Raw genomic sequence first — 25,748 nt, 5'->3', positions numbered from 1 at the left:
ACCCATCAGCTTTGCTGCCTTGATAAGCATAGTCTAGGAATTTTCGTTCTTATGGTTTTCTCAGACAATTGTCTCACATCTGATATGGTTGTAGATTGGTCTTATAGGCCATTTTGGCCTTGTGCAAAAATTAATATAGCAATTCAATTCGATTCTCTCTTGAATAACAGGTTTTGAGTTCAACTCCTCGTCGGCTAGATCTTTAAGGTCTCTTGGGATAGTTTCCTACGACGTTAAAACTCTCTTCTTCTCTCTCTCTCTCTCTCTCTCTCTCTCTCTCTCTCTCTCTCTCTCTCTCTCTCTCTCTCTCTCTCTCTCTCTCTCTCTCTCTCTCGTGTGGTGATGCTCACGCTGCCCTGTTGCTCGCGCACGCGTTGCCCTCATGCTGCTGCTCGCGCTGCCTCTGCCGGCTCCTGCTCGCGCTGCCCTAAGACCTGCACGCGCTGCAGTCCCACGTGCAGTCCTGCGCGTAGCAAGTCCTAGCCTACACGCCCCGGCCCCCCCCCCCCCCCCCCCCCCCCCCCCCCCCCCCCCCCCCCCTTCATCTACGCGTAGGAAGTCAAAGCTCTTACGTTCAAGTTTAAAGAGATTTTTAAGCCTTAAGGTAAATTTTAAGTTTGCCCTATTCTCAGTCCCTTACCTTAGTACCCTAGTACCCTACCCCACATTTGTGGCTCGGGTTCGATGGATCCGCCTACCGAAGGGGAAGGGCCGGGTGTAGATAGCTACACCACCCCAAAAAAAACAACAACTACATTTAAACGGAGAAACAAAGATACTGTACTATCACCAAGATCCTTACGAGTGGGGAAAACCTCCTGGATACATGATGAACTAATGATGGAGAAGGTCCTGGTGATGCTCAAATCAGAGCTAAACTATATGAGAGATGACATCAGGAAGGAAATGCACGCGAGCGCTGAGAGCTACAAGAACTCCATGTATGGAGACATGATGAGAGAACTAAGGAGAGAGATCCGGGGGATACAGAATGAGGAGATTCAGATCTTGAAAACGGAATTACGAAACCTAATCAAGGCCGAAGTAAATGTAACAGAATGCGTTATGCAAAAGAAACTCGATGAGGCAGTAGCAAGTTTTGAAGCATGGAGAACAAATATGGAAAAGCACATGGGGGAAAAAGATGCAATAATCGAGGAGCTAAAAGGAGAACTTGCGGCTTGCAAATCTGCAACTAAGGAGAAGGGAGACGACCAACCTTCGGTGTTGAAGGAGCTCGAGGACATGAAGGATCAGATGAAAGCTCTACGGGAAGGAGATGAACAGAAATCGAAAACGGCATCTTCATGGGCGGAACGTCTTTTGAAGACACAAGAAAAGGTTGATGAAGGAGAGAAATGGATTGAGGATGCGAAGAAAGGGAAGGCCCAAATGCCCGAGACCACACCTACCTCCACCATTATTAATATGACCATTGAGGAAGAGCAGAAAAGGAAGAATCGGGCTCTGCATGTGCGGGTCACAGGAGTCAAAGACAAAGAGAATGTAGATGAAGAAGTGAAGGAACTGCTACAACGCATGGGCATCACAGAGCCTACTCACACAAGTGCATGGAGAGTGGGCAAGAAAGGAATTGAAGAGAAGAGAAACGTAAAGGATAGGGCACTTATTCTCCGCTTCCCGAATATAGAAATAAGGAAAGAATTTCTAAAGGAGAGGCCAACTCTTAAGGAAACTGGTATTTTCCTGGGAGATGACCTTACATTGGCACAACTTGCACACATGCAAGAGTTGATGCCAGAGATTAGGGCAGCAAGAGAAAAGGGGAAAATCGCCTTTTATAGAGGAAGGGAAGTAGTGGTTCTGGAAAAGCGCTCATCATGACGGTGCGAGACCTATGGGGCGACGCTCCGAATAGCGGCGTGGAATTGTAATGGATCATATAGGCTAGATGTAGGTGCCTTTGAAGACAGCTTTAGGGACAGAGACATGGTTTTCTACTCAGAGACACACCAGATACTGGGACAACTTATGCCGCATGTGAAGGGAGAAACAGCTGGTCGACCAGACAAAAGATCTCTACGGGGTAGCCGGGGTTCAGGAGGAGTAGCAGTCTTATTTAAAGAGGAGCTGAAACCACTACTACAGATTATCAGGAAAGATGAGCAAGCAAGGTATATGTGGGTGAGAATGAGAGCCGAGACAGGTAGATTTCTATATATCGCTATATGCTACTTCCCTCCAAGTACATCAGTCTACTCCTCACCTAAAGGACAGTCCCCTTTCTCCATATTGAATAATGACATATGGGAGTTCTCTAGAGATGGAGACATCGTTCTCTTAGGAGACTTTTAACGCCAGAACGGCCAACTCTCAAGCAGTATTCTATGATACTTCTGAGGAAATGCTTAGAGAAGTGGATTTATCACAGAGGGGGCTTACTATAAACTCACAGGATAAAGAACACATCGAATATGCGAGACATCTCATGGAGATGGCAACTATACATGGTTTGGCCATACTTAATGGTCTAGAGAATTTCCCTTTATCTGGGGGATTAACATGCTTCCCGCACAGGCATGGGGCCAGTACAGTGGATTATGTCATGACTTCACCAAGCTTTATTTCTAGTATCGAGGACTTTAAGGTGGGACCCAGACCGGTTGGGATTGCAGTGGATCATGCTCTCTTGACCTTATCAATCTCCTTCCAATACAATGCCTCTCAAGTACAAAGGAAGAAGACACACACAAGATATACTTTCACACCAGAGACTGATTCAGTCTATGTGGAAAAGATCTATAATAGGATGTGGGCAGCCGAGCCAGTATATACTGTAGAGGAGATTACTTCTCAGTTAACAGAGATACTACATCGAGCAGCACAAGAGGCATACCCACATACTCAACCTGATCAGAAGAGGATCTGGGAACATGCCTCAAAACAGTTGGTATGACGAGGAATGCAGAGAGACGAGAACCCAGGTCCAGAAAGAGCTTACACTTGGGATCATCACATATAAGCAGTCTCGGATTGCTCTTCGGCGTATAGTACGTCGCAAGAAAAGGGCATTTTTAGCCAAACTGGAGAAGGATTTATATCAGCTCTTCCTGAGTCAGGACTCACATGAGGCCTGGCGTTTATTTCACGAGCACTCACCGCCTCCGACGATTACTTCTCCTGAGATTTGGGGTCAATATGTAACATCATTATATATGGTATCTGGACAGCCTCCATTACCAGATCCGCTTGAGCCATGCCCTGCTACTAGTACTTTCTTTACTTCGGAAATGGTGAAAAAAGCCATTGATAAGATGAAGACAAGAAGAGCATATGATCATGATGGTTTAGTAGCAGAACATCTGATCCATGCTAGGGATCTACTTTCAGAAGTCCTTGCTCGTCTGTTTAATCAGGTCATGTGTGAAGGATTACCTGAATCTTTGAAATTATCTACTATCGTACCTATTTTCAAGTCAGGGGATCCTATGATACCCGGGAACTACCGTACCATTATGGTAGGTCACACATTGACCCGACTGTACGCATCCATTCTTGAACAAAAATTGAGTAGATGGGCAGAGAATGAGGGCATAAGGGCAACAGGACAAGCTGGATTCAGGAGGGGTTATTCCACTTTAGATCATATTCTTACGCTCAGAGCCATTATTGAGGAAGGAAGAGCAAGTGGGAGAAGGATGTATTGTTGCTTTGTGGATTTTCCGAAAGCTTTTGATACAGTACCAAGGGCCAGATTGATGCGCAGGATGCAAGAGTTAGGGGTCCCCAAAGAGATTATTTGGGGGATCATGGCCTTATACGGGTCAGTAACTGGTTATGTACGTACTCCAGAAGGGGATTCCGACATTGTTCATTCCACCGTTGGAGTAAAGCAGGGATGCCCACTGTCCCCTACTTTATTTGGTATGTACATAGATGAGGTATCAGATTACATTGATAGAGAGGGTGACAGAGGTGCTCAACTTGCAGGGTCATGGATCCCTTTGTTGTTGTATGCAGATGATATTGTATTGATAGCAGAATCACCAGATGGAATGCAGAGGCAGCTAGATGCATTACATAAATTTGCGGAGGACAGTGGACTGTCAGTAAACTTGGGTAAAACCAAAGTTATGGTGTTTAACACCTCACCGCAGTGGGTTAGGAGATCGACACCTACATTTGCATATGGCCAGGATACAGTAGAGTACACAGATGCATACACATACCTTGGTGTGGTATTTGCAGGACCAAAGTTTACTCTTAAGAAAGCAGCGGATGCTAGATTGTCCATAGCCTTTGCGGCCTTGGGAGGGTTGGAGAGGATGTGTTCACAAGTGCAGTTTCAGGAACCACAAACAAAACTTTGGCTCTTTGATACTGTGGTGGCTTCGGCTATGCTTTATGGGGTCCAGATTTGGGGACCATCTGTGGATCGGGATAATTGGAAGTCAATGGAGAGACCTTTGGTATCTATGATTTCCCGAATGATTATAGCCAAGGCCTCCGTACCACACGCGATTACCCGAGCGGAACTAGCTGCCCCTCCGATAGAAATTGAAGCTCTTACCAGATCAGTGTCCTTTATACATGGTTTGTGGGATACAAATAATTGCCGATATACTAGACTGGCCCTCGAATCCTCTCGACAATTAGCAATGAAAGGAGATACATCATGCTGGTATGCGCAACTGTCCTCATGGTTTCAAAGACACGTGTTCAGTATGGAAAGATTACCCCCCTTCCAATACTCTCTTGAGGCTCCATCACTGGCAATTACACGAACGGAGATTAAAAAAATCATCCGTTAGGATCTTATACAGTTGGATACTAAGAGGACATGGGTAGACCCTACACAAGAATTGGGCACGAAGATGGCCGACTACAAAGAAAACTTCCTACAGCTATCTGAAGATGGATTTGTGATTCGCCCGAGCCACATGGATACCCACCTGTCTCATGGTTTGAGATGTGCTATTGGTCAGATTCGTACATCCTTAGACCAGCTGGAAATTGAATTTGGCAGATTTAGGGGAATCCCACCTGAGAGCAGAATTTGCAAGTTATGCGGAATGGAGCCGGAGACAGAATTACACTACATATGCCATTGCACCGTATACTATGAGATACGTGGGCGTTTCCATTGCCTATTTAAAGAAGGCTTTGGACCTCTAGATAGATTTATGCAATACCAAGATCAAAGATGCTTAGGCTTGTACCTACTGGAACTACATCGGCACAGGGATAATCTAATGTTAAGACAAAGAGCACTACAGCCTCAGAGGCAGATCACAGATTTCTTCGGATCGAGAGAAGCAGGAGTGGAAGGAGAAGCAAGAGGCCAGCAGCCAGCACAAAGGAGTACCCACATTCATACCAAAGGCACCCTCATTGACAGGGCGATTGAGCTTAGGGAATCGAGACGACCACGACCGAGATGCAGAAGCACACTTCACCGGAGGAGACTACAACAAAGGATTAGAAGCATTCTAGCCAGACACCCAGAATGCTCCTAAGAAGTTTATTTAATACTTTGTATTTAGTTTTTCACATTTATTTTCACACTTTCACACTTTTCACACTTTTCACACTTAGTACTTTAGTACTAAGGTACCCAGACATTGTAACAGATTCACCACTTTTGTATCAGTTTGGTCTCATAGGTCATTCTGGCCTTTTGAAGACGTTAATATAACATTTCATTTCATCTCTCTCTCTCTCTCTCTCTCTCTCTCTCTCTCTCTCTCTCTCTCTCTCTCTCTCTCTCTCTCTCTCTCTCTCTCTCTCTCTCTCTCTCCTCCAACGATATCATTTCCCTCTGCTCTGCGTGTAGATACCCTACAAGCGGTGTTTGTTCTTGCAGGTGTTTGTGGTGCCCGTATGGAGGGAGGTTCGCGCTAGAGCTTGTGTACGAGGAGATCATCGCAATAGATCCGAGATCCGTTGGCTGCCCGGTCTCGAGAGGAAGTTTTGTCGTGGTTGCAGAGGAGATCATCACACGATTCACCCTTTCCCGTTGCACCTTTGACAAATTGTTGGGTTTACTCTAATCCTCTTCTACTGACCACATTTTTAATACATACACTAATGTAGGTGCATTCTTTTGGTTACCTTTTGTGTTGATGCTCTTACATGATCTAGTTCTTCTAGTATCAATGCATCCAACCATTGGGAATGCTTTACTTGGCTTTTGCACTCAATACCCAGTTTGATGATAAAAGTCCTGCTTTGGTGCTTTTGTCACATGCTCAATTGTGTTGTCTGCTGCGATATATCTGTAATCCTTGTACTGTCTATTCAAACTCTGTCTGCACCTCTTGGGATCACGCTCCTATACCGGACAACATATAGTCCTCTAAGGAGGTAGTCCTTTTTCTTAAGGAGTGAATGTTGTCATAGTCTTTGAGAAGCAATTTTAGTAGACAGGTTCTCTATATTTGTCCTCCACTAGTGCTTGGCTGTTAACCAATTGGGTGGAAATGCTCTTGAGCCTATTCACCAAACTAGAGAGGTTTTTTGTGACGGGTTTTAGGTTGGGGTTTCTACAGCTAGACAACCGATCACTGCGTACTTTCAATCAATCACTGACTCTCTCGCCCTAAAAAGGCCCATGCCACTCTTTGAGTCATAGGAAGAATCTTCCTAGTGGCGCATAGTCTCAGTTTTTTTCCACATTCTTACTTCTCTGTCTGAAGGGTGCTGATTTTCTTTGTAAAGCATAAATCTTACTGTTTTCTCTCTCTAGACCAATTTTCTCTCAAATTTACGGTTCTCTCTCTCAAGATTTAGCAATGATGTTCAATCAAGCCATGTATGAGGGTCTCCCTGATATTTGGAGTAGGTCCACTATTGTGCCTATCCTCAAGGCAGGAGATCCTATTGAGCCTAGGAACTATCCACTATCATGATTGGACACACATTGGCTAGGTTGTATGCATCCATCTTGGGCAACAATTGAGTAGATGGGCAGAGAGAGAGAGAGAGAGAGAGAGAGAGAGAGAGAGAGAGAGAGAGAGAGAGAGAAAGAAAGAAAGATTTTTAACGTCTATGTCAGGCCGAAATCGGCCTATGAGACAAAACAGATGTACATGGTGTGTATGTCATCCGTCTATCGGAAAGACAAATGAAACAAAACTGATACAAAGAGAAAGAGAGAGAGAGAGAGAGAGAGAGAGAGAGAGAGAGAGAGAGAGAGAGAGGACATACGAGCACAAGGAGAAGTAGGTTTTAGGCGGAGGTTTTCTACCCTGGACCATATATTGACACTCAAAGCTATTATTGAGGAGGGTAGGTCACATGAGAGGAGATTTTATTGTAGCTTTGTGGATTTTCGCAAAGCTTTTGATACAAGTTCGAGAGTCAAATTGATGCGTAGACTATGGAGATGGGGATGCCCACCGAGCTGATTTGGGGGGTCATGGCTTTATACAGGATAGTAATGGGGCAGGTTCACACTCCCGAGGGGACATCTGAATTGGTTCACTCGACTATTGGGGTGAAACAAGGTTGCCCACTCTCCCCTACACTTTTTGGTATGTACGTGGATGAGGTTTCAAATTACATAGAGAGGGAGGGTGACATAGGAGCACAGCTGACAGGGACGTGGATTCCATTGTTGCTATATGGTGCTGATTTTTGACTCCTCAAAGGGAGTGCATGTCACTTGGATACCGTACACATTTTTGCTCAAGACAGTGGCTTGTTTGTGAACCTTGGCAAGACCAAGATCATGGTGTTTAACACCACACCATAGTGGATTGGGAGGTCAGCACCCACCTTTACCTATGGTCAAAAGACAGTGGAGTATACAAATGCATACACTTACCTTCGGGTGGTATTTAGTGGCCTGATGTTTTCTGAGGAGAGCAGCAAAGACTAGACTAACTAGAACGTATGCAGTCTGGGGAGACTAGAGAGGATGTGTTCGTAGGTTCAATTCGAGGATTTCGAACGAAGGTTTGATTTTTTGATACTACGGTGACTTCATCTATGCTTTATCGAGTGCAGATATTGGGTTTCTCTGTATCCCGATTGAGGGATGGAGACACATGGAAAGGCGGCCACATCGATGGAGATTACATGTAAGGTGCAGCGGAAGTGAATGTTGAACTTTGCTCAAGATGAGTGCTGTGAACTGTGCTCAAGGTTCCTTTTGCTTACGGAAGGGAGAGCCTTCTGTTCTTTAATGGGAGAGTGCAAGTGATCACAAACAAAGTGGTGAACACTGTGAATGAAGGTGCTGACACTGAGAGATATAGAGAGAGAATATGACACCAGAGCGTTGTCAAACCCTCCTCCGAAGGCCCCACTCTCTATGGCGAGAGCGGTCTACTTATGATTGCACAAATCTCTACAATGCTTGGACTTGCCGATGATGTCGACGACGAGACGGGCTGAAATCTGGAAATGCTAAGGCTGAAAACTGCAAATCTTTATCTGTTGAATTCTGACTCTATGTAGGTGACGATGCGACGAGGACGGCGCGCTGAAAACGTAGATGCTGAAATCTGCGATGATCTGCTGCGGGAAGGTGAGATCTTCTAGGTTTGCGGGAACTGACTGCTGAAAACTGAAAACCCTGAGTCTAGGGTTGATTCCGTCGCGAAGATCTGCAAAAACACTGAGGTTGATCTGCAAACCAAAAACGCTAGGGGCTGATCTGCTCTTTGCTGTGGAAAATCTGCTAGCATTGGGGCTTCTGCTGTGTCTTGCTGTGGATCTGCTGTTTTACAATGCAAAACGCCAAGGCTGAATTTTGATCTCCTTGCAAAAAACGCTAGGTCAACTGCTTGGGAGGGGGGTCTTGCTGAGAAGGTGCCTGTTGAACCGAAGCTCCTACTGCCTCTTCTGCCAGAAAGTGCTAGCGCTAGGTTTTCTTATATACAAACTTATGAAATTTGCCCTACCTAGTTCCCAACATAAGTTACTGAAAAATAATAAGTGAAAAATGTCAAAAATAGGGAATAATAGGTCTATGCACTGTAAAAATGCTCCTGATGGGTTCTGATTGTAATTTGATGATCATGTTGTGTGCAACCAGAGGATATGCATCTAATCTAAGTGCCTGGACATGCACGGTCTGCGAACAGACTCACAAGAGTGCCTGATCACTTCCTATTCTAGACTGATTGAACTCAACTGAACCCTTGTCATGAAGTAGCTTGTCCACATACACATAGAGTTAGATGTGCACGTGACATCCCCTCCTTTTTAAAGTGAGGTACTGGTACTGAATTGTGTGGCGTCGAGGGAGATCGCCAACAGGGTCAAGAATCGTGGAAAGGACTCTTCGTCGGCCCACTCTGATGCATGGGTCATGCGATACTTGAACTTCATAAAGGTCTACAACGCTTGTTTCTTTGGGCCGCGCCGAAAGCGACACAAAGTCATCTGTGGCTCCTTCAATGCTTCAACTTCGTCTATAGTCATGCGTCTACCTTCTTCAAGAATCTCCGAGGCTGAAAATTCTTGAAACCACTTCCAATACAAAAATTTGAATATACCCATGACTGGAAAAATTCTAGTCTTCCTTAAAGACTGTGCATGCAATGTAGATGAACATATAGACGGAGTGCCAAATTGTTCAGCAAACACACGCAAACAATGGATTTGAAACTTGTCTTTCTGATCTAAGTCAATCAACTATGGCAAATCACAATGGAAATGCCCATGCTTGATGCTCAATCCTTCTTGTGCTCTTTCTGATCCTGTGTCATGCCAAGGAAGAGACATGGAATGTGAATTCCTTGAATGCAAACATTTCATCTTTTCATTAGTAATTCGCATACATCGGTGCTCATTCATGAGTGAATTGTGTTCAACGTACAGTGAAAAGGGATCACATAAGGACAGTGACAAAAATACAGGAAAGCATCACGAATGACACACTCGAACAATGCGTGTTGACTAATCATTCGTACACATAATACTTCCTGGCGCTGACGCTGGCAGCCCTAGCCTCTAGCTTTTGGGGACGAAGTGCTTTTGAGTTGAAGCTTTTCATGTAATTGATTTTGAGAGCCCTCAGGGCGTTTAAATAAGACCCCAGGGCCACTCTCAAGCTCAGACTGTTGACGAGCTTTCGAGCTCAAGCATTAATTTAAAAATAAATACCGAAAGGGGTGCCTGTCTTTGGGGCCAATCTCTATGGGCACGGAACTATGCCGGGCCGTGTTAAGTGACTCTCTCATGTGTCGTGCCAGATTCTCAACTTGGGGTGCCCAAGTCTGTTATAGAGTCACTCCACTCCTTTGTCACAGGTTACCTCGATGGGAATAAAGTCACCGATTTTTTTTGAGATTTCAGGGATACTGACAATCTGACTGTATTCTATTGAATGACTTTATGTAAAGAAGATGCACATTTGAAATGGAATTTCTAAAATGAATATGTACATGTGCTCTCTCGTGTGTATTGTTTGAGTACGTGTCAGAAAGATGAAATGATCAGTGCGGTTTGGATGTGATTGCTAAATAATTTACAATGATCATTCTTCTCTTCTAAGATCTCGGATGGGGATAATGATGTGATTGCTAAATAATTTACAATGATTATTCTTCTCTTCTAAGATCTCGAATGGGGATAATGATGTGATTGCGATGTGAAATGTTCAGTGACTGTCGTCTTTGTGTAAATGCTGGATAAGTGTGGTCTAGTACGTTGATACTTAAGAGTCAGTGTCTACTAAGCTAGTTTTTGTGCAATGGCTGTTTTGCAGGTGTAATCGAGAGCGATTACAATTCTTTCAAGGGGAGGGTATGTCACAAACTGATGACATGGCATGCCCTCACGTGGGTTCTGGTAAGTTGGTAGGGTTAGTTTTTAACCTAACCCCCTTTGGGCCACTCAATCATAATCTGCAATAAAAACCTAATCCCCAAGTGTCCTCTCAGTCAACATCAGCAAGTTTGGGCATGCCATGACATCAGTTTTTTATTGCAGATTATGACTAAGTGGCCCAAAGGGGGTTAGGTTAAAAACTAACCCTACCAACTTACCGGGATCCACGTGAGGGGCGCAAAGTCTTAAAATTAAAGCAGCAGGACCAAAATTGCATAGAGATGATGACGTGGCGACGTTGTATGGATTGGTCTACAAATCGCGGAAGGTCCTGACGTGGTAGTACAGACATCTTGCGTTTTACGGAAAGGCCTAGAGGGTGGATATTTTGGGTTTGGAGCTTTTGGGCATTAGTGCTTTGCTTTTGGACAGGCCAGGGGTGCTAGGGCCTCTCTTCTTAGTAGGTAAGCTTGGGAGCGTTGCGAGAGAGAGGTCCTGGAGCTAGTCTACTCTTGCAAATTAATAATAAAGAAATACCGGAAGGGTCGGTCTTTGGGGCCAAGGCATCTTGGCTTGGAACTCCGCCGTGCCGTGTCAACTCTCTCTCTCTTAGGATGGTTTCCTACGACGTTAAAACTCCCTTCTTCTTCTTCTTCTTCTCTGTGTGTGTGTCTCTCTCTCTCTCTCTCTCTCTCTCTCTCTCTCTCTATTCAAGTTAATTTAATTGTTTGCAGTTTTCTCATGTGTGTTGCTGTGGATCTTTGGCTTGGAGTGTGTAAGTCTATGTCTATTACAAGTAGGTTGTGTCGAAGATCTCCTACGTGCAGTGTAGTAAAATCCACTTGGAGGGACTCCATGAAGCAACGGGCCCTACATCGAGTTGTGTCTGTTGGTCTTTGAGGAGGTGCAGAAGTTACTCAACCTGGGGCTTCCCGATACAGGCTACTGGGTGGGTTTTTTCATTTTTTGCTTTTTGTTCTTGCTGTGTGTGGGTGGCAGTCCATGTTGTGCATTGCTGGTCTGGTGCGACTAACTGGTACGATGATGTAAGTTGGGATGCTATTCGGAAGTGAATGGAAAGAGATTAGATGGTCCAAAGTAGGCTTTCAAAGACTCCTTGAGGCACCTCATCAAAGAAAACGCACAACTCGTTTGTACTGTTCAAATATCTCGTCACACCATTCACTACACCCCAATGCTTCTGGCCAAGAGTTGCCATGAATCTACTAACAATCCCCACTAAAAGCACAATGTCAAAACGAGTCCTTGTATTTATTTCAAAGAACCAATAGGAGATGCTTTAGAAACTTTGGCCATTATAGCCTTTCCTCATTCAATTCGAGACAATTCTCTTGGTTAAATTTGTCGTATGGAGGCAGTGGAATACTAATTGGTTTCCCCCTCTCCTTATTGAAATGCTTTAGTACCAACAAATGCACTCTTTTTGAGACAAGTAAGAAATCTTCAATTCACCCTTGAGGCTGTCTCTTTTTCAAAAGTGTGCATCCAAAAATATGATTCAATTCACCCTTGAGGCTGTCCCTTTTTGAAAAGTGTGCTTATCACGTTATTTAATGGAGGGGATTTTGTTAATCAGTCAAATGTATACTTTATATTAAGATAAGAGGTGGGTGGGTGTGATTAACTCTTGCGAGTGGAGGGAAGAAAACTTGGTGAAGGAGGAGCAAGTTTCGTGAAGGAGGTCAAAATCAAAGGCAGCTGGTTTATACAGAGTTATGAATAAGAAGTGCATTCTTATGGTAAGAGCAACCCCTTCTCAAAGACCAGAGTCCCAGGGAATGACCATTTTCCGAGTCCTTGTTCTCCATTCCCATTTTTCATTTGTGTACAATTGTGAGTATGCAGTCATAGGGAATGGTAGTTCATGCACATTGCCATTCTCCGCTCCCTGCATTCGATTTCGCGTTCTAGGTGACTGTTGCAAAAACTGTTTTGAGATCAAACCATTTCACCACTATGGAGAAACCAATGATCTAGTCTTAAAGGTGCCATCACCAAGGTAGAGGTGAGAGGGAGCACAAGGGCAACGAGGACAACCACAACAACGGATACAAAGGCAAAGGCAAGGATAGAGTAAACTATGTTCATGAATAGCTTAGCTCAAGAATGTAATGGAGACATTTTTAAAGTCCTCCTTTTACTCTTTTTTGTTTTGTAACACCCTGTTTTTTATAAGAGTTTTACAAATGGGCATGACATAATAGTGTGTGGGCTTTTGTTTTGTGGTTTTAAGCTTGCTTTATAACAAACACATGTACAGACATGGCCGGTTGCTTGTATAGGGCCAGCTAGTGGGGTACTTTGTTGTGCCCTTATGTGTACTGGCTTGTGGTGCTAGTTGAAAATAAGTCAATTTATGCTACTTTTCAACCAAAGTTCCAATCTTTGGTCTGCACTTGCATCGTGCTCTCTATACATAGGCATGCCCCTCTATTCGTGCCAATTCGGCGCACAGTTGTTTACAGGAAGAGTTCAGGTTGTAGTTGCGTGCAGGATTAATTCAGATCATCATCAGCACTCTCATCTGTTGTCTTTCACGGTTTTTATCAAGCTATTCTCTATCGTGTTGTCTCTATGGAGGTGTGGTCTCACTTGCATCTAGACAGATGTGGTCGTGGTGTATTTATATAGTAAGGAAGAAGTGCTGAAATTGTTTCTTTTTTATGTCGAACTGTGGAAAAGGAAATGCTCCTGTCAAGATGCACCGGTTGGCTTCCACTGTAGTCCAGGCTATAATGGTTATGCCCTCTTCTTGCTATGGTCGTTTGGGTTGGTATCAGCTTGTAAATTTCCAAGGGTTCTACAAGAGATAAATAGACCAAATTTCAAGACTACAATGGCTGCTGATAGCTTGAGGATCACCCTTGAACAACCTATGTAACTGGCTTTGCATCCATTGTAATCGATGAAGATGTGTGTTGGTATAATTGTATGAAGCATCGACTTGCACGTTAACTCGACAGATAATAGTATTTGTACTTGGTACACAATTTGTATTTTGTGCACAATGCTCTTTGCAGCAATTGACTTATTCTTACTTTTTTCCTGTTTTAGGTGCAGTATGAATTAATTCGTCTGCTTGCATCAGAAAATCAAAATTTGTTCATTGTTGGTGATATTGATCAGGTATTTTGAGCTCCTCTTACGTTGCATGTGTAAGTATGTTGTACATTCTGCCAAGTTCTGCTTTTTTGTTTCCACAATGCAGGTGCACTGTGATCAGTTAATTTTTCTTTCCAAAATCAAATTTTGTAAACTGCAGGAGACTTGAATCTGTTCTAGTGGAGATTGCTTTGTGTTGCAAATGCATTAAGAACGCTATGATAAATTGTTTCTCTTTTTTTATTGCTTTAAACGAAGCACCTGTAAGTGACCTTTGTGTTTTCATTTTTTACTGAAATGCACAGGTGTTTTTTTTTTTTTTTTTGACGAGGGTTGGGGGGGGGCGGGGGGGCGGCTATTTGTGTGGTCCACCTCAGCAAGGAGCATATGTTTTGGAGTGCTCCCCAATGTAGTTAGCTGTGCTGCTCTAGGTTGTAGGGTGCACCCCTGCAGTTGAAGGGCTATCACCCCTTCCATGCTTGGGGGCATTCTTTATGCTTGGCGACCTTTATCCCCATGACATGAGGATGGCACATTACCAAAGTCAATTTGTTGAGCTTTTCACAGATGGATTTTTGGTTGTAAAAGGCCTCTTATCTTTTGGCGCGGACCTCGTTAGGTCATTTGCGAGAGGAGGGATGAGGGAGTCGTTGAATAGCTCATGACCTGGACCTGGATGGGGGGAGTTTTCATCGGCGACTTTATGTTTTTGTGTCTTGTAACATGCATATGTAAGCATCCGTGTTGCATCGTGATGTGCCAGCCTACTTGAGTGAGATTGCGTGGGTATGTAACTTTAGTGCATCTAGACATCCGTTACAGATCAACGCGGTCTAGGTATGTAACTTTAGTGCATCGAGACATCCGTTATAGATCAACACGGTCTGGGTGTGATGGCTAAATTTCTACGCCAAAATATCAAGGCTCCGATTTTGAATGAGAAAACTGAATGACCCTCTGATATTTTTGAGCTAACTTAGTTGTTTTGCAGATATATCGCGGACGATTACTCTTCTTTCAAGAAGGGCGATGTCATAAATTGCTGACGTGTCAAGCCACCAAAGACCCAGAGGGTTAGGACTCCCTAGCTCTAACCCTAGCCAACTTGCAGATCCCAGCCGAGGGGCCTAAACCCTAGCAGAAGCAATAGAAGATAAAGTCCTCACGAACTTACAGATCCCCGTTGAGTGGCCTATCAAAATCCTATTGGAAATAGGGTTGCAGAGAAACACACACAGCTTGGAGAAGATGAAGAAGCTCAAGGCACACAAAAGAGAGTAGTATTACTTAGTGTGCAATGGAAAGATAAGATAGCCCTAGAGTGATGGGCGTATATACAATGCGCGAGGGAAAAAACCTCCTAGTGAGGGAAAAAATGCCCGGGTGGTCCTAACTTGCAGGGTAGTTTTCATTCGACGTACGGAACGTCTAGTACCGTTCGGTCTGACCCGTTCCGTTCAGTTCATTTAGTACGTTCCGTTCGGTCGAAAATTGTAGCCGTTTATGACCGTTGGTGGTAATTTTTGAATGTTGATAGTGAACGTTAGTAGTCGTTTAGGGAGCCGTTTTGGAGCATGTTTGCAACCATGTGGCATGTACCAATGCCCATTGCCATGCTCTCCCTCTCACATGCATAATGCCCCATGCTCTCCCTCTCCCCTGCTCTTCCTCTTCCTATAATCTATTTAAGCAACTTCTCCACCTTGTTCTCCAACACAACTTACAAGCTACAAGCCCTAGCCTCTCAATGTTCTCATCATCCATGTGCTCCCATTGAAGCTCTCAAGTGACAAGGCTCAAGCTCTCCATCTTCTCTCCCTTGGGTCTCCCTCTTAAGCTCCCATTGAAGCTCTCGAGTCTCAAGTGACAAGCTCTCCATCTTCTCTCCCTTGGGTCTCTCCTTCTCAAGCCTTAGACTTAAGAATTATTTGTTTTTTCTTATTTTGAATGTACATAACGTCATCATACATCATAAATTTTTAAAGTTAGTTTAGTACCGCACATCGTCGTATGTGTACAAAACGTACGGGACCGTACGAGACCACTATGGTCCTAAGTGTGTTCACACACATCACTACCACATGTATATGGTAACAAATCCCCCTTGGGGTGATGCGGTGATCAAGAGCTGGCACATAATGTATAGGGAAGTGCCATGCTCCGAGTGCATGATCAATCCACAAAGAGGAGTAAGCCCAAAGCTTGCAGAAAGCTTCGAACTTCTCACGAGGCAATGTCTTTATAAACAGATCTGCAAGGTTGTCCCGTGCTGGCACATAAGCCAAGCTGATCTCTCGTGCTGAGAGTCTCTCCTTGACATAGTGATAATGCACCTAAATGTGCTTTGTGCGAGCATGAAAAACTAGGTTCCTCGCAACTGCCAATGTGCTCTGAAGACTGACTATAACCGGCCTCTACAACGTAGAGGGCGGTACTACAATTACCTGTTAATTTTACACAGAGCATTGAGAAGGGAAGAGAACACAGTTGCGTCCAGTGACTAGAATGTCATTGCCCACACGAGACCGACACCCTGTAGGCCCCAAAGACTGGCGCCCCTTTCGGTATTTCTTTATTCAAATTAAGGTAGACGATCCGACCACTTAGCACAAGCTTTCACAAAGCTGTCCAAACCTGGCGAGGGCTGAAAACGCAGGTTTTCGACCTGATTTTGGCAGCATAACGGCGCAAAAACCCCTGTAGGTCTAAAGCACCTGTCTAGGATGGATTCCCTCGCTATCTGGAAGCTTTCTGGTGAGCTGTCACAGAAATTCAGCGGGCTGTAATTCCCTGTTTTTCACTACCGGGTGCCCAAAAGCCTGTACACGCATCCCAAGGCTCTCACGAGGCTCCCTCGGTGTTCCCTTGCAGTTTAGGTGCGAAACCCTAAACCTGCAGAAAAACACAGCAGGCTGTAATTCGCTGTTTCGGATCGTTTTTAGCAAAGCAAACACGCCTACGCGTGTCCCAAGGGCTCCCGCACGCAATGGAACAGTTCCCCTGTGAATTGGACGAGTTTTCACGCGAGAAAACTCTCCGAACTCGCAATCTTTCGCGATGGAACTGTGCGTACTTGTGGGGGATTAGCAATTAGCTAATCCGGTTCCTGTTCATAAGGCTCTTGCCTTGGCAAACGCACATAAACCCCCAGAACTGTACATGTTCATCTGAGTAGCCCAACTAGTGGGGCATTACCATATGTGCCAAAGGGGAGAGAGAGATGCACGAGAGCAAGTCATCGCGCTACATGAGACAGAGCAGAAGGCAAGCTTTCCATTAAAGTTGTAGACTTGCACCCACTACTCACACACACACTGTAGGTCACTTGCATGAGCAAAAATCAGCCCCAGCCTCAAATGGGCACCCCCTCCAGCTGAGGTGTCCTGCAAATGGCTCTACAACTGCCAAGTGTCCAGTTTGCCCCTTTGAGTTAATTCCCTAGTTCCCACTCACTTATAAAGTTGTAAGTGACTTTCCGAGTGGCCCAGATTTCATTTGGCGGGCACAGGCTTCCATACTCATCAGAATTCAGTGCTAATTGGCCCGACCAGTCCCCGACCGACCGACCCAGACTCCCGATGTGAGAAACCTATTCGGTCGCAGTCGTTTCACACTGGGCATGCAATGTCCACTTGCACTTTTTCAAGGGTCCCAGGGAAACAAGTAAAAATAAAAATAAATAAAAATATCTAGTACTTATTTATTGAAGGCAACAGGAAAAAATACACCTCTTGGTGACACACCCCACGCTTGAAATACTCAAGCGACCTCGCTTGCATGCCAATAATACATGCGGTATCTTCTGATATCACATATATTCTATGATGGGAGTCCAAGATATACATGCTTCCGGAAATGTAGTGTTGGACGATTAAACAATCCCACCAACCTGGCTACGATACATATATCAAGCATAGAAGTCTTCTAGTGTACTCTCAAGAACAAACTTCTCTAGCTAAATTCTGTATGGAAAGAGTAGATACAATCGCTTAACTACTCTCTTGAGCATCATGAACCATGCTCTTGCCTTGCTCCAGAAAAGGCTACATCAAGTCACTGTGGGTTCCATTTGAAAGGCTTCAAGATACAATTGCAATAGCTGAGGTGAATCAACCAATTCAGACTCTTCCATCCATTTGGCATCCAACGATGGATAGTTCTTGAACTTCACCAAATAGCGTCTTGCAACCTTTCCTCTAACCTTTCTTTCTTTATGTGCCAATATTTGTTCAGGAACAAGGATTTCATCCAATTCTTCCACTTCGGGTTGTTCCTCATCAAGCATATTCTCTGGCACATCACCAACAAAGGGTCTTAGAAGGCTGACATGAAAAGCATTATGTATTTTCCAGCCTTCTGGTAGCTTTAACCTGTAAGCTACATCGTTGATCTTTTCTGAAATCTGAAAAGGACCATAGTATCGCATACTGAGCTTCGGAAACAAGCGTTCCTTGCCTTTCCTTTTCCTTAACCTGGCCTTTTCAAAGCGCAAAAGCGCCCAATCACCAAGTGAAAATACAAGTTCACGACGGTGACGATTAGGAGCTTTCTTTTGCTTAGCCTGAGTCTTCTCAAGAGCAATCTTTATCTTCCTGTATGTTCATCCATATCTTGCACATACTTGTCTGCCTCAAATATCTTGTCCTTAGTCTGCAAAATGGGCGGGACTTTCTTCCCTCCTTTCACTATCTCAAATGGTGCCTTACCTGTTGACGTATGCACAGTGTTATTGTAAGCATATTCCACCAATGGAAGATGGTGTTCCCAAGTTGCCTTGTGCTCTGACACATAACATTTGAGCAGGTCCAGGACAGTAGAATTTGCCTCTTCTGACTGTCCATCAGTTTGTGGATGAAATGAAGAAGAGAACTTTAGCGTAGTGACCATGTTCTCAAACAATGCCTTCCAGAAAAGACTCGTCATACGTGGATCCCTGTCACTGACAATTGACTGAGGCATCCCGTGATATTTAAAGATATTGCTGATGAATATCTTGACCATGTGTTCTAGCTTTATCTTCTTCCTCACAAGAATGAAATGGGCCTGCTTACTGAAGCTACAAATGATAGTCCAAATCCCATCATTGCCTGTTTGCGTTCTTGGAAGATCAAAGATAAAGTCCATTGCTATGCTTTCCCATGGCGTATCAGGGATCGGCAATGGCTGCAACAATCCCGGTTGCTTTTGTCTGTCAAATTTGACTTTTTGGCATACTAAGCATGATCTTACAAATGTGTCAACATCTTGACGTAAAGTTGGCCAATAGAAGAATGCCTCAACCCCTTTCACTGTCGTATCAATTCCACGATGCCCAACATAAGGTGGAGCGTGACTTTCCATCAAAATCTTTGGCCGTAACTGTTTAGGAACGCATAACTTTCCATGCAGCATGAGAAAGTCATTCTCAAGCATATTGTTGCCAAATTGGCTTTATCTGATAGAAAAATAATTCTAAATGAATTATTGGATTTATAAGTGAGAGGGTTTTCTCGCTTGGAACACCAAGGAAAAATAATTCTAAATGAATTATTGGAATTTTAAGTGAGAGGGTTTTTCTCACTGGAGACATCCGAGTACAGAATATTCCTAGTGCGTCCTTCAGAGTAATGATGTGAGCACTATGAAAGGGAATATCTGTAAGGCCACCAGGAACGGGTACTTCTGATGCGTCACATCGGATGGGTGACAGGGAGCATCGGAAAGAAGTATCTGACCATCCGGGAACGGACATCTCTGATGTGTTATAGGATGGGTGACATAGAGCATCGTGAAGGAGATTTTACCGTAAGTTCGGTAGGAAAGTACTAGGTGATGGGTATTCCTGATGCGTCACAAGGTGGGTGACGGGTGCATCGGAAAGGGAATATCCATAGTCGGGAGGAAATTCCGAACTGTGTTAGAATTGTGCACAAGGAAAAGCAAGCACTTGAATGAAGATGGGAAAAAACAGATGCTTTCTGAGAAAGCAGGATTGCTTTTCGGGAAAGCAGATGCTTTCCCGTGAGGAAGTCTATGTTTGCATTGCAATTGTGCATGTGATTGCATCCAGGGACGCCTGGGAAGTGCTGTGAGAGCATTGTTTTTAACTTATAAGGTTTTATTGAGTTTTTGGGCAGGTTCAAACTATTTTTAAAATACGCCGGCCGCCCACTTAATAAGTGGGCAGCCATCTGATAAATAAGGCAACAGATCAGCCAGCGTTTTCTCTCTCTCTTTTTCTGGCAGAATGGGAAAAAAAAATGATAAAAAAAAACGGCCGCGATCTCTACGCGAGTAGCTATTCGTGCCCGTGGCTAGGAGCTATAAAAGCATCACATGCCCTCACTCAGAGAGGAGGACCAATCTTTGCAAGGAGGAGATGCTACTGCAGATTTCAGTCGTAAAGAGGTGATGCCCATGGCTGCCCCAAGTGTACCAGATGTCGCCAAGACCCAGTGCGCGAGTTCCCTCGCGAAGAAGTGCCTACGAAGCGTGTTTCCATCGCGACAAGTTGCTGTTTTTCTCTGTTTTTAGCCCATAAACGTCGTAGACGGGGCTGATGTACGAGAAGGAACCCGAGAACACACCTCTTTTGTGTGTAGGATTGGAAGAGAGGATTTTCTATGGAGAGATCTGTTCCGAGGAATTGCCTTTCGAGAATTAAGTTGCGTTTCGAGCGTTGAGACTTAGAAGGTAACGATTTTCATGTTCTGATCTTTGAGTATTTGATTGCAGGTGTACTTCCTCTTCGTGAGGGAGTAGGAGCAGAGGAAGGCATGAGCCTCTGCAGGAGAAAAGCGCTCTGAGGAACTAGAGCCAGATCAGCCCAAGGGTTTCGTACCCGAGTTTGGGAAGTAGATCCATGGATCGGAGAGAGGTAGTCTCTCAAGTTGTGATATGGAAGTTGGGATTCCCAAGTAAGGACTTCGTGTCCGGGAAAGCAGAGTTTTTCTGCGGGAAGAGGACTCTGGAAAGAGAGTTGCAGGGATGCCATGCTCAGGCCTGAGTCTGGAAGGTGAGATCCAGAGGCGAGAACCTTGATTCTCGAGGAATTGGAATAAGGAACGGAAGTTTCTTGGAATAGGGTTTTGCCCTAGGAATCGGAAGCTGAGGCTTCCGGGAACCATCAAGTCTTATTCTAGAACGAACGTGGTAATACGTTCGGTTCAAGTGCTTGTATAGACTTCTCCTCAGTAATAAAGATAGTATTACGGGGGGGGACCAGCCCATCTTGTGGTCCCCTGTACTGTGTCGATCTTCTCACTCTCTATCTCTCTCTCTATATCCTCTGGCTTCAGTAATAAGTGATAAATCCTATTTATCCGAATGTATTTTATATTGTTATGCGCTCCCGTTTGTGACACATATAGTGCTCATGATGTTGCCTATCAACAAGCTGGTCATAGATCCTTGCAAAGTCTGAATCTTCAGCATATTGTGTCTTTATTTCGTCTAGTTCACAATGGTACGGAATTGACACTGCTGAAATTTGGGGCTTTTGTGACAACGCATTAGCCACCACGTTCTTTTTCCCTTGCACATGCACAATTTGAAAATGGAACATTGACAAGATGTTTGCCCATCGCATGTGCTTCTCAGACAACTTCGTCTGTGTAAGAAAATATCGCAATGTTTGATGATCTGTTTGGACAACAAAATCAGCCCCTAGCAAATAGTGTTTCCAACTAGTGAGAGCATGAATTACTGCCAACAATTCTTTCTCATAGACTTGCAAGTTCCTTTTAGTCTTCAAAAGAGTTCTGCTCTCATATGCGACTACTTGGCCATTTTCCATTAGAACTGCACCAAGACTATGGCCACACGCATGACACTGAACCACAAAAGGTTTGGAAAGATCTGGCAAAATGATTACCGGATCTGAAGTTAGCTTCTCTTTCAAGTGTTTGAACGCTAAAATTTTCTTGGATGTCCACTTGAAAGTAACTCCTTTCCCTTGCAATGCATGGAGTGGAGAAGCAATCTCAACAAAATTTCGGATGAACCTCTTGTAGTAGGAACATAAGCCTAGAAAGCTTCGAATGTCATGTACGGACTTCAAGTCTGGCCATGACCTAATTGCTTCCACTTTAGCGGGATCCATGCGTACCAGCGTAACCGCGAAACGTTTCAGACCTGAAACGTTTCACCCCGAAACGTGGCGTTTCACCCCGAAATGTTTCACTCTAGGCTAAGACCTCACTGAAACGTCTGACCGAAACGCCAATTTTGTGTGTATATAGAGTTATGTATAGACAAAATAGGTGTTCACATTGTAGTGAGTAGAGATACATGCTATGTTAACCTTGAAATAGTATATACATATAAATAAATAACTTTTTTTTTACTAAATTCTCTTAAGGGATTTTTTTCTTTTCAGGCGTTTCACTTCAGGCGTTTCACCTTGCAGGTGAAACGTTTCGGCCGTTTCACCCGTTTCACGTTTCAGGCGTGCGTGTAACGCGTTTCACGGTTACGCTGATGCGTACCCCATCCTTTGAAACAATGTGCCCAAGGAAGTGAATCTCTTGCAAAAAGAATTCACTCTTCTTCGCATTAATGAGTAGCCTGTTCTTTTGTAACTCATTGAAAACTGCAGTCAAGTGATCCCTATGCTCTTCTTCGGACTTCGAATAGACAATCATGTCATCAAAGAAGGTACCCACGAAGTTTCTATGTGGTCTAAAAATTCTGTCCATCATTCTATTAAACGTGGCAGGAGCATTTGTGAGACCAAATGGCATGACAAGAAACTCATAGAGACCAAATGTTGTCCTGAACGCAGTCTTATGGACATCTTCTGGCCTAATGCGTATCTGATGGTAGCCACTCTGTAGGTCTATCCTTGTAAACAATGACGCTCCCTCAAGCCGATCAAGAATGTCATCTATCCTCGGTATGGGGAACCTGTTCTTGATGGTATTATTATTCAAGGCGCGATAGTCAATGCACATGCGCCATGAACCATCCTTCTTTTGCACTAAGAGTACAGGCAAACAAAAATGGGATGAACTGGGCTGAATCAGCTCCTTCTCTAAAAGCTCGTTGACCTGACTCATAATCTCTTTCTGCTGGGCTGCACTAACCCTGTATGGTGGTCTATTCGGTGGACTAGAACCTGGCACAAGATCTATAGTATGATCCTCAAGTCTCTCAGGAGGTAACTCCCCTGGCAAAGAGTCCGAAGAACAATCACTGAAACCACTCAAAAAAGTTGACCTGTCTTTATCTAAGGTAGACAAATTAGATACCAACTTGAGGTACTTCTTTTGCAAAGATCAAGTACGCAGAAAGATGATTCTTTATTACAGATGAAATAGCAGAAGCAAAAACAACTGGAACAGACTCGCCTTTAAGCTTTACATCAAGGACATGAGTCTTTTCTCTATGTACAAGGGTAATATTTTTGTTGTAAGTATCCACCATAGCATGCAACCTGTAACACCATGGGATACCCAATAACACATTAGAGCCCTCAAGTGGCATAATATGAAATTCTTCCGCATCCACATAGCTTTGAATGTGCAGACGAAGCTTTCCCAAAATGGGAGTAACAGGCTCTGAATGACCTGGGCATGCCAAACCTGCTTCCCCTGTCATACCCATCTCCTCTGCACGAATGCCCAACTTTGATGCCAATTCTGGTGATATGAAATTTGCACGGGCTCCTGGAACAAAGAAAACCAGCAGTGTCTGGTCTCTAACTTTGCCCCAAGCTCTGCACAGCTCCGTGGCATCTGTGTTTGGCTGGTCTCCAACCAAATCTGGAACAAGTCCTGCACTTGGCTTTGGCTTCTTCCCTTTATGGTCTGACTTGTCATCCTTATCCTGTGACTTCTTCTGTGGGCATTCATTTGCAAAATGTCCTTCCTATTCACAAATGTAGCATTTCTTGGCCTCCCTAAGAGCTTTCCTTTCTTCAAAAGTTTTGCCAGAAAAATGCCTTTTTTGTCCTAGTCCTCGTCCCGAAGAAGACTTAGATTGCTTCTTGGACGTATCACCTTCTTCAGTGGAGGGCTTCTTTGTGGGAGGCTTAGAAGGCTTTGCTGCAACGTTGCCCTTGGTTGAAAACTGTTTGCCCTGGGACCCTTTCTTGTGGCTATTAAATCCATCGGAATCTCCCTTCGACAGATTGCTGGCCACTCTTGCATTCTCTATCAACTGAAACATATTCATGACAGTAGTCTTTGTGCAGTAGTCCCTGATTTTCTTGGGCAATCCGCAACAGTACTTCTCAATCTGTTCTGACAATGGCACAAACCTGTAAGAGGTGACTGGCAACAGTGCGGCCCAAAACTGTTTATTGTACTCTTCCAGATTCGCACACTGTTTAGCATTCAACTCGTGCCATTTTGTCATCACATCCACTTCAAAAGTGTTTGTCAACCATGCAGACGCAAAAAGCTGTTTGAATTGGATCCACGTTGTTGGGGCTTGACCCTGGTTCAACAATGCGGTCCACCATTGAAGCGCATTCCCTTTCAAGAAAGTGGCAGCCTTGCGTATCTTTGAAGATTCCGTGAAGTTTCCTCCAGCATAAGCTGCATCGAACTGCTGTATGAAGGTCAAAGCCTACAATTGATTCTCAGTTCCTCTGAAAGTTTCAAACTTCACTCCCTGCCCACCTTCCTTGTAATCCTTGGGCTGACTCAAAGGAGCCACATTATTATAAATAGGTGCCTGTTACACTGGTGCTCCATGAGTGTTCATTCCAGCACTCGCATCAACTGTTTTCCCTGTCATATCTGCATTTTGTACGTATGGCTGCGAAAAACCAGCCATACCAAATTGTGTTCCAGGCACTCAAAACTGGCCACAGGCACCCTGAAAACCTGGTTGGACACCCATGTTCGCGTACATAGGGTTACCCATGCCTGTTTGCATTGCCCCGAATACATTCCCTGGCATATAACCTATGGAAGGTCCAGCCATAGCTTGAAACACTGAACCACCTCCAAAATAACTAGGATAAGTATTAGGTAATGGAAGGGTTGGATGCATAGCGTGCTCATTACTCCCTTGACCATTCACAAACGGTTCTTGTCCAGCTAAAGCAAGTTGCTTTGGATCATTGGACACCGCTAGTTGCTCAACCACATGGGCTTTCCCTCGAGCATCATGAGTCCTCTGCGCATTGGAAATCTCCTTTTCCTGCAACGGCTCAGTCATGCTCTGTGTAGGAGGCTGAAAACCGTGTGTCGAAGCCTGTAAGAACTCCCTTATCCTTGGGTTGTTAGCCAACTGCTGAAACATGTCCATGCAGCAACGCAGTTGAGTTCTAGACAACCTGTCCTCTTCTTGAAGAGTTGAAGAAACTTTCTCCGTGCCATGTGAGGAAGATCCCTCTTCAGGTACTTGGTCTCTCTTCTCTGCCATAACGACAAGCTCTGTGTTGCTTTCACCCACAACAATCCACGCTGCACTTTTTGAAGAAAAAGTGACTATCCCGTCGATGGAACCATATAACCGGCCTGTACAACGTAGAGGGCGGTACTACTACAATTACCCGTTAATTTTACACAGAGCATTGAGAAGGGAAGAGAACACAGTTGCGTCTAGCGACTAGAATGTCACTGTGCACACGAGACCGACACCCTGTAGGCCCTAAAGATTGGCGCCCCTTTCGGTATTTCTTTATTCAAATTAAGGTAGACGATGCGACCACTTAGCACAAGCTTTCACAAAGCTGCCCAAACCTGGCGAGGGATGAAAACGCAGGTTTTCGACCTGATTTTGGCAGCATAACGGCGCAAAAACCCCTGTAGGTCAAAAGCACCTGTCTAGGACGGATTCCCTCGCTATCTGGAAGCTTTCTGGTGAGCTGTCACAGAAATTCAACGGGCTGTAATTCCTTGTTTTTCACTGCCGGGTGCCCAAAAGCTTGTACACGCATCCCAAGGCTCTCACGA

The 25,748-nt window shown here is 44.4% G+C and overlaps 1 protein-coding gene across 2 annotated transcripts in view; it reads left to right on the top strand.

Moving 5' to 3' along the window:
• Window positions 1–25,748, top strand: part of LOC147457830 (uncharacterized) — a 122,248-nt gene that overhangs the window by 74,258 nt on the left and 22,242 nt on the right. For both annotated transcript variants that reach the window (XM_086512615.1, XM_086512616.1), the window contains exon 7: window positions 13,816–13,887. In XM_086512615.1, coding sequence (XP_086368741.1) covers window positions 13,816–13,887 — 72 coding nt within the window. The remainder of the gene's footprint in view (window positions 1–13,815; window positions 13,888–25,748) is intronic.

The sequence above is a fragment of the Adiantum capillus-veneris genome, chromosome 5 (assembly GCF_014529385.1).
Source record: "Adiantum capillus-veneris isolate H3 chromosome 5, ASM1452938v2, whole genome shotgun sequence".
Taxonomy (NCBI): domain Eukaryota; kingdom Viridiplantae; phylum Streptophyta; class Polypodiopsida; order Polypodiales; family Pteridaceae; genus Adiantum; species Adiantum capillus-veneris.
Note: the sequence above shows the minus strand (reverse complement) of the source record. Positions and strands in the feature narration are given on the sequence as shown.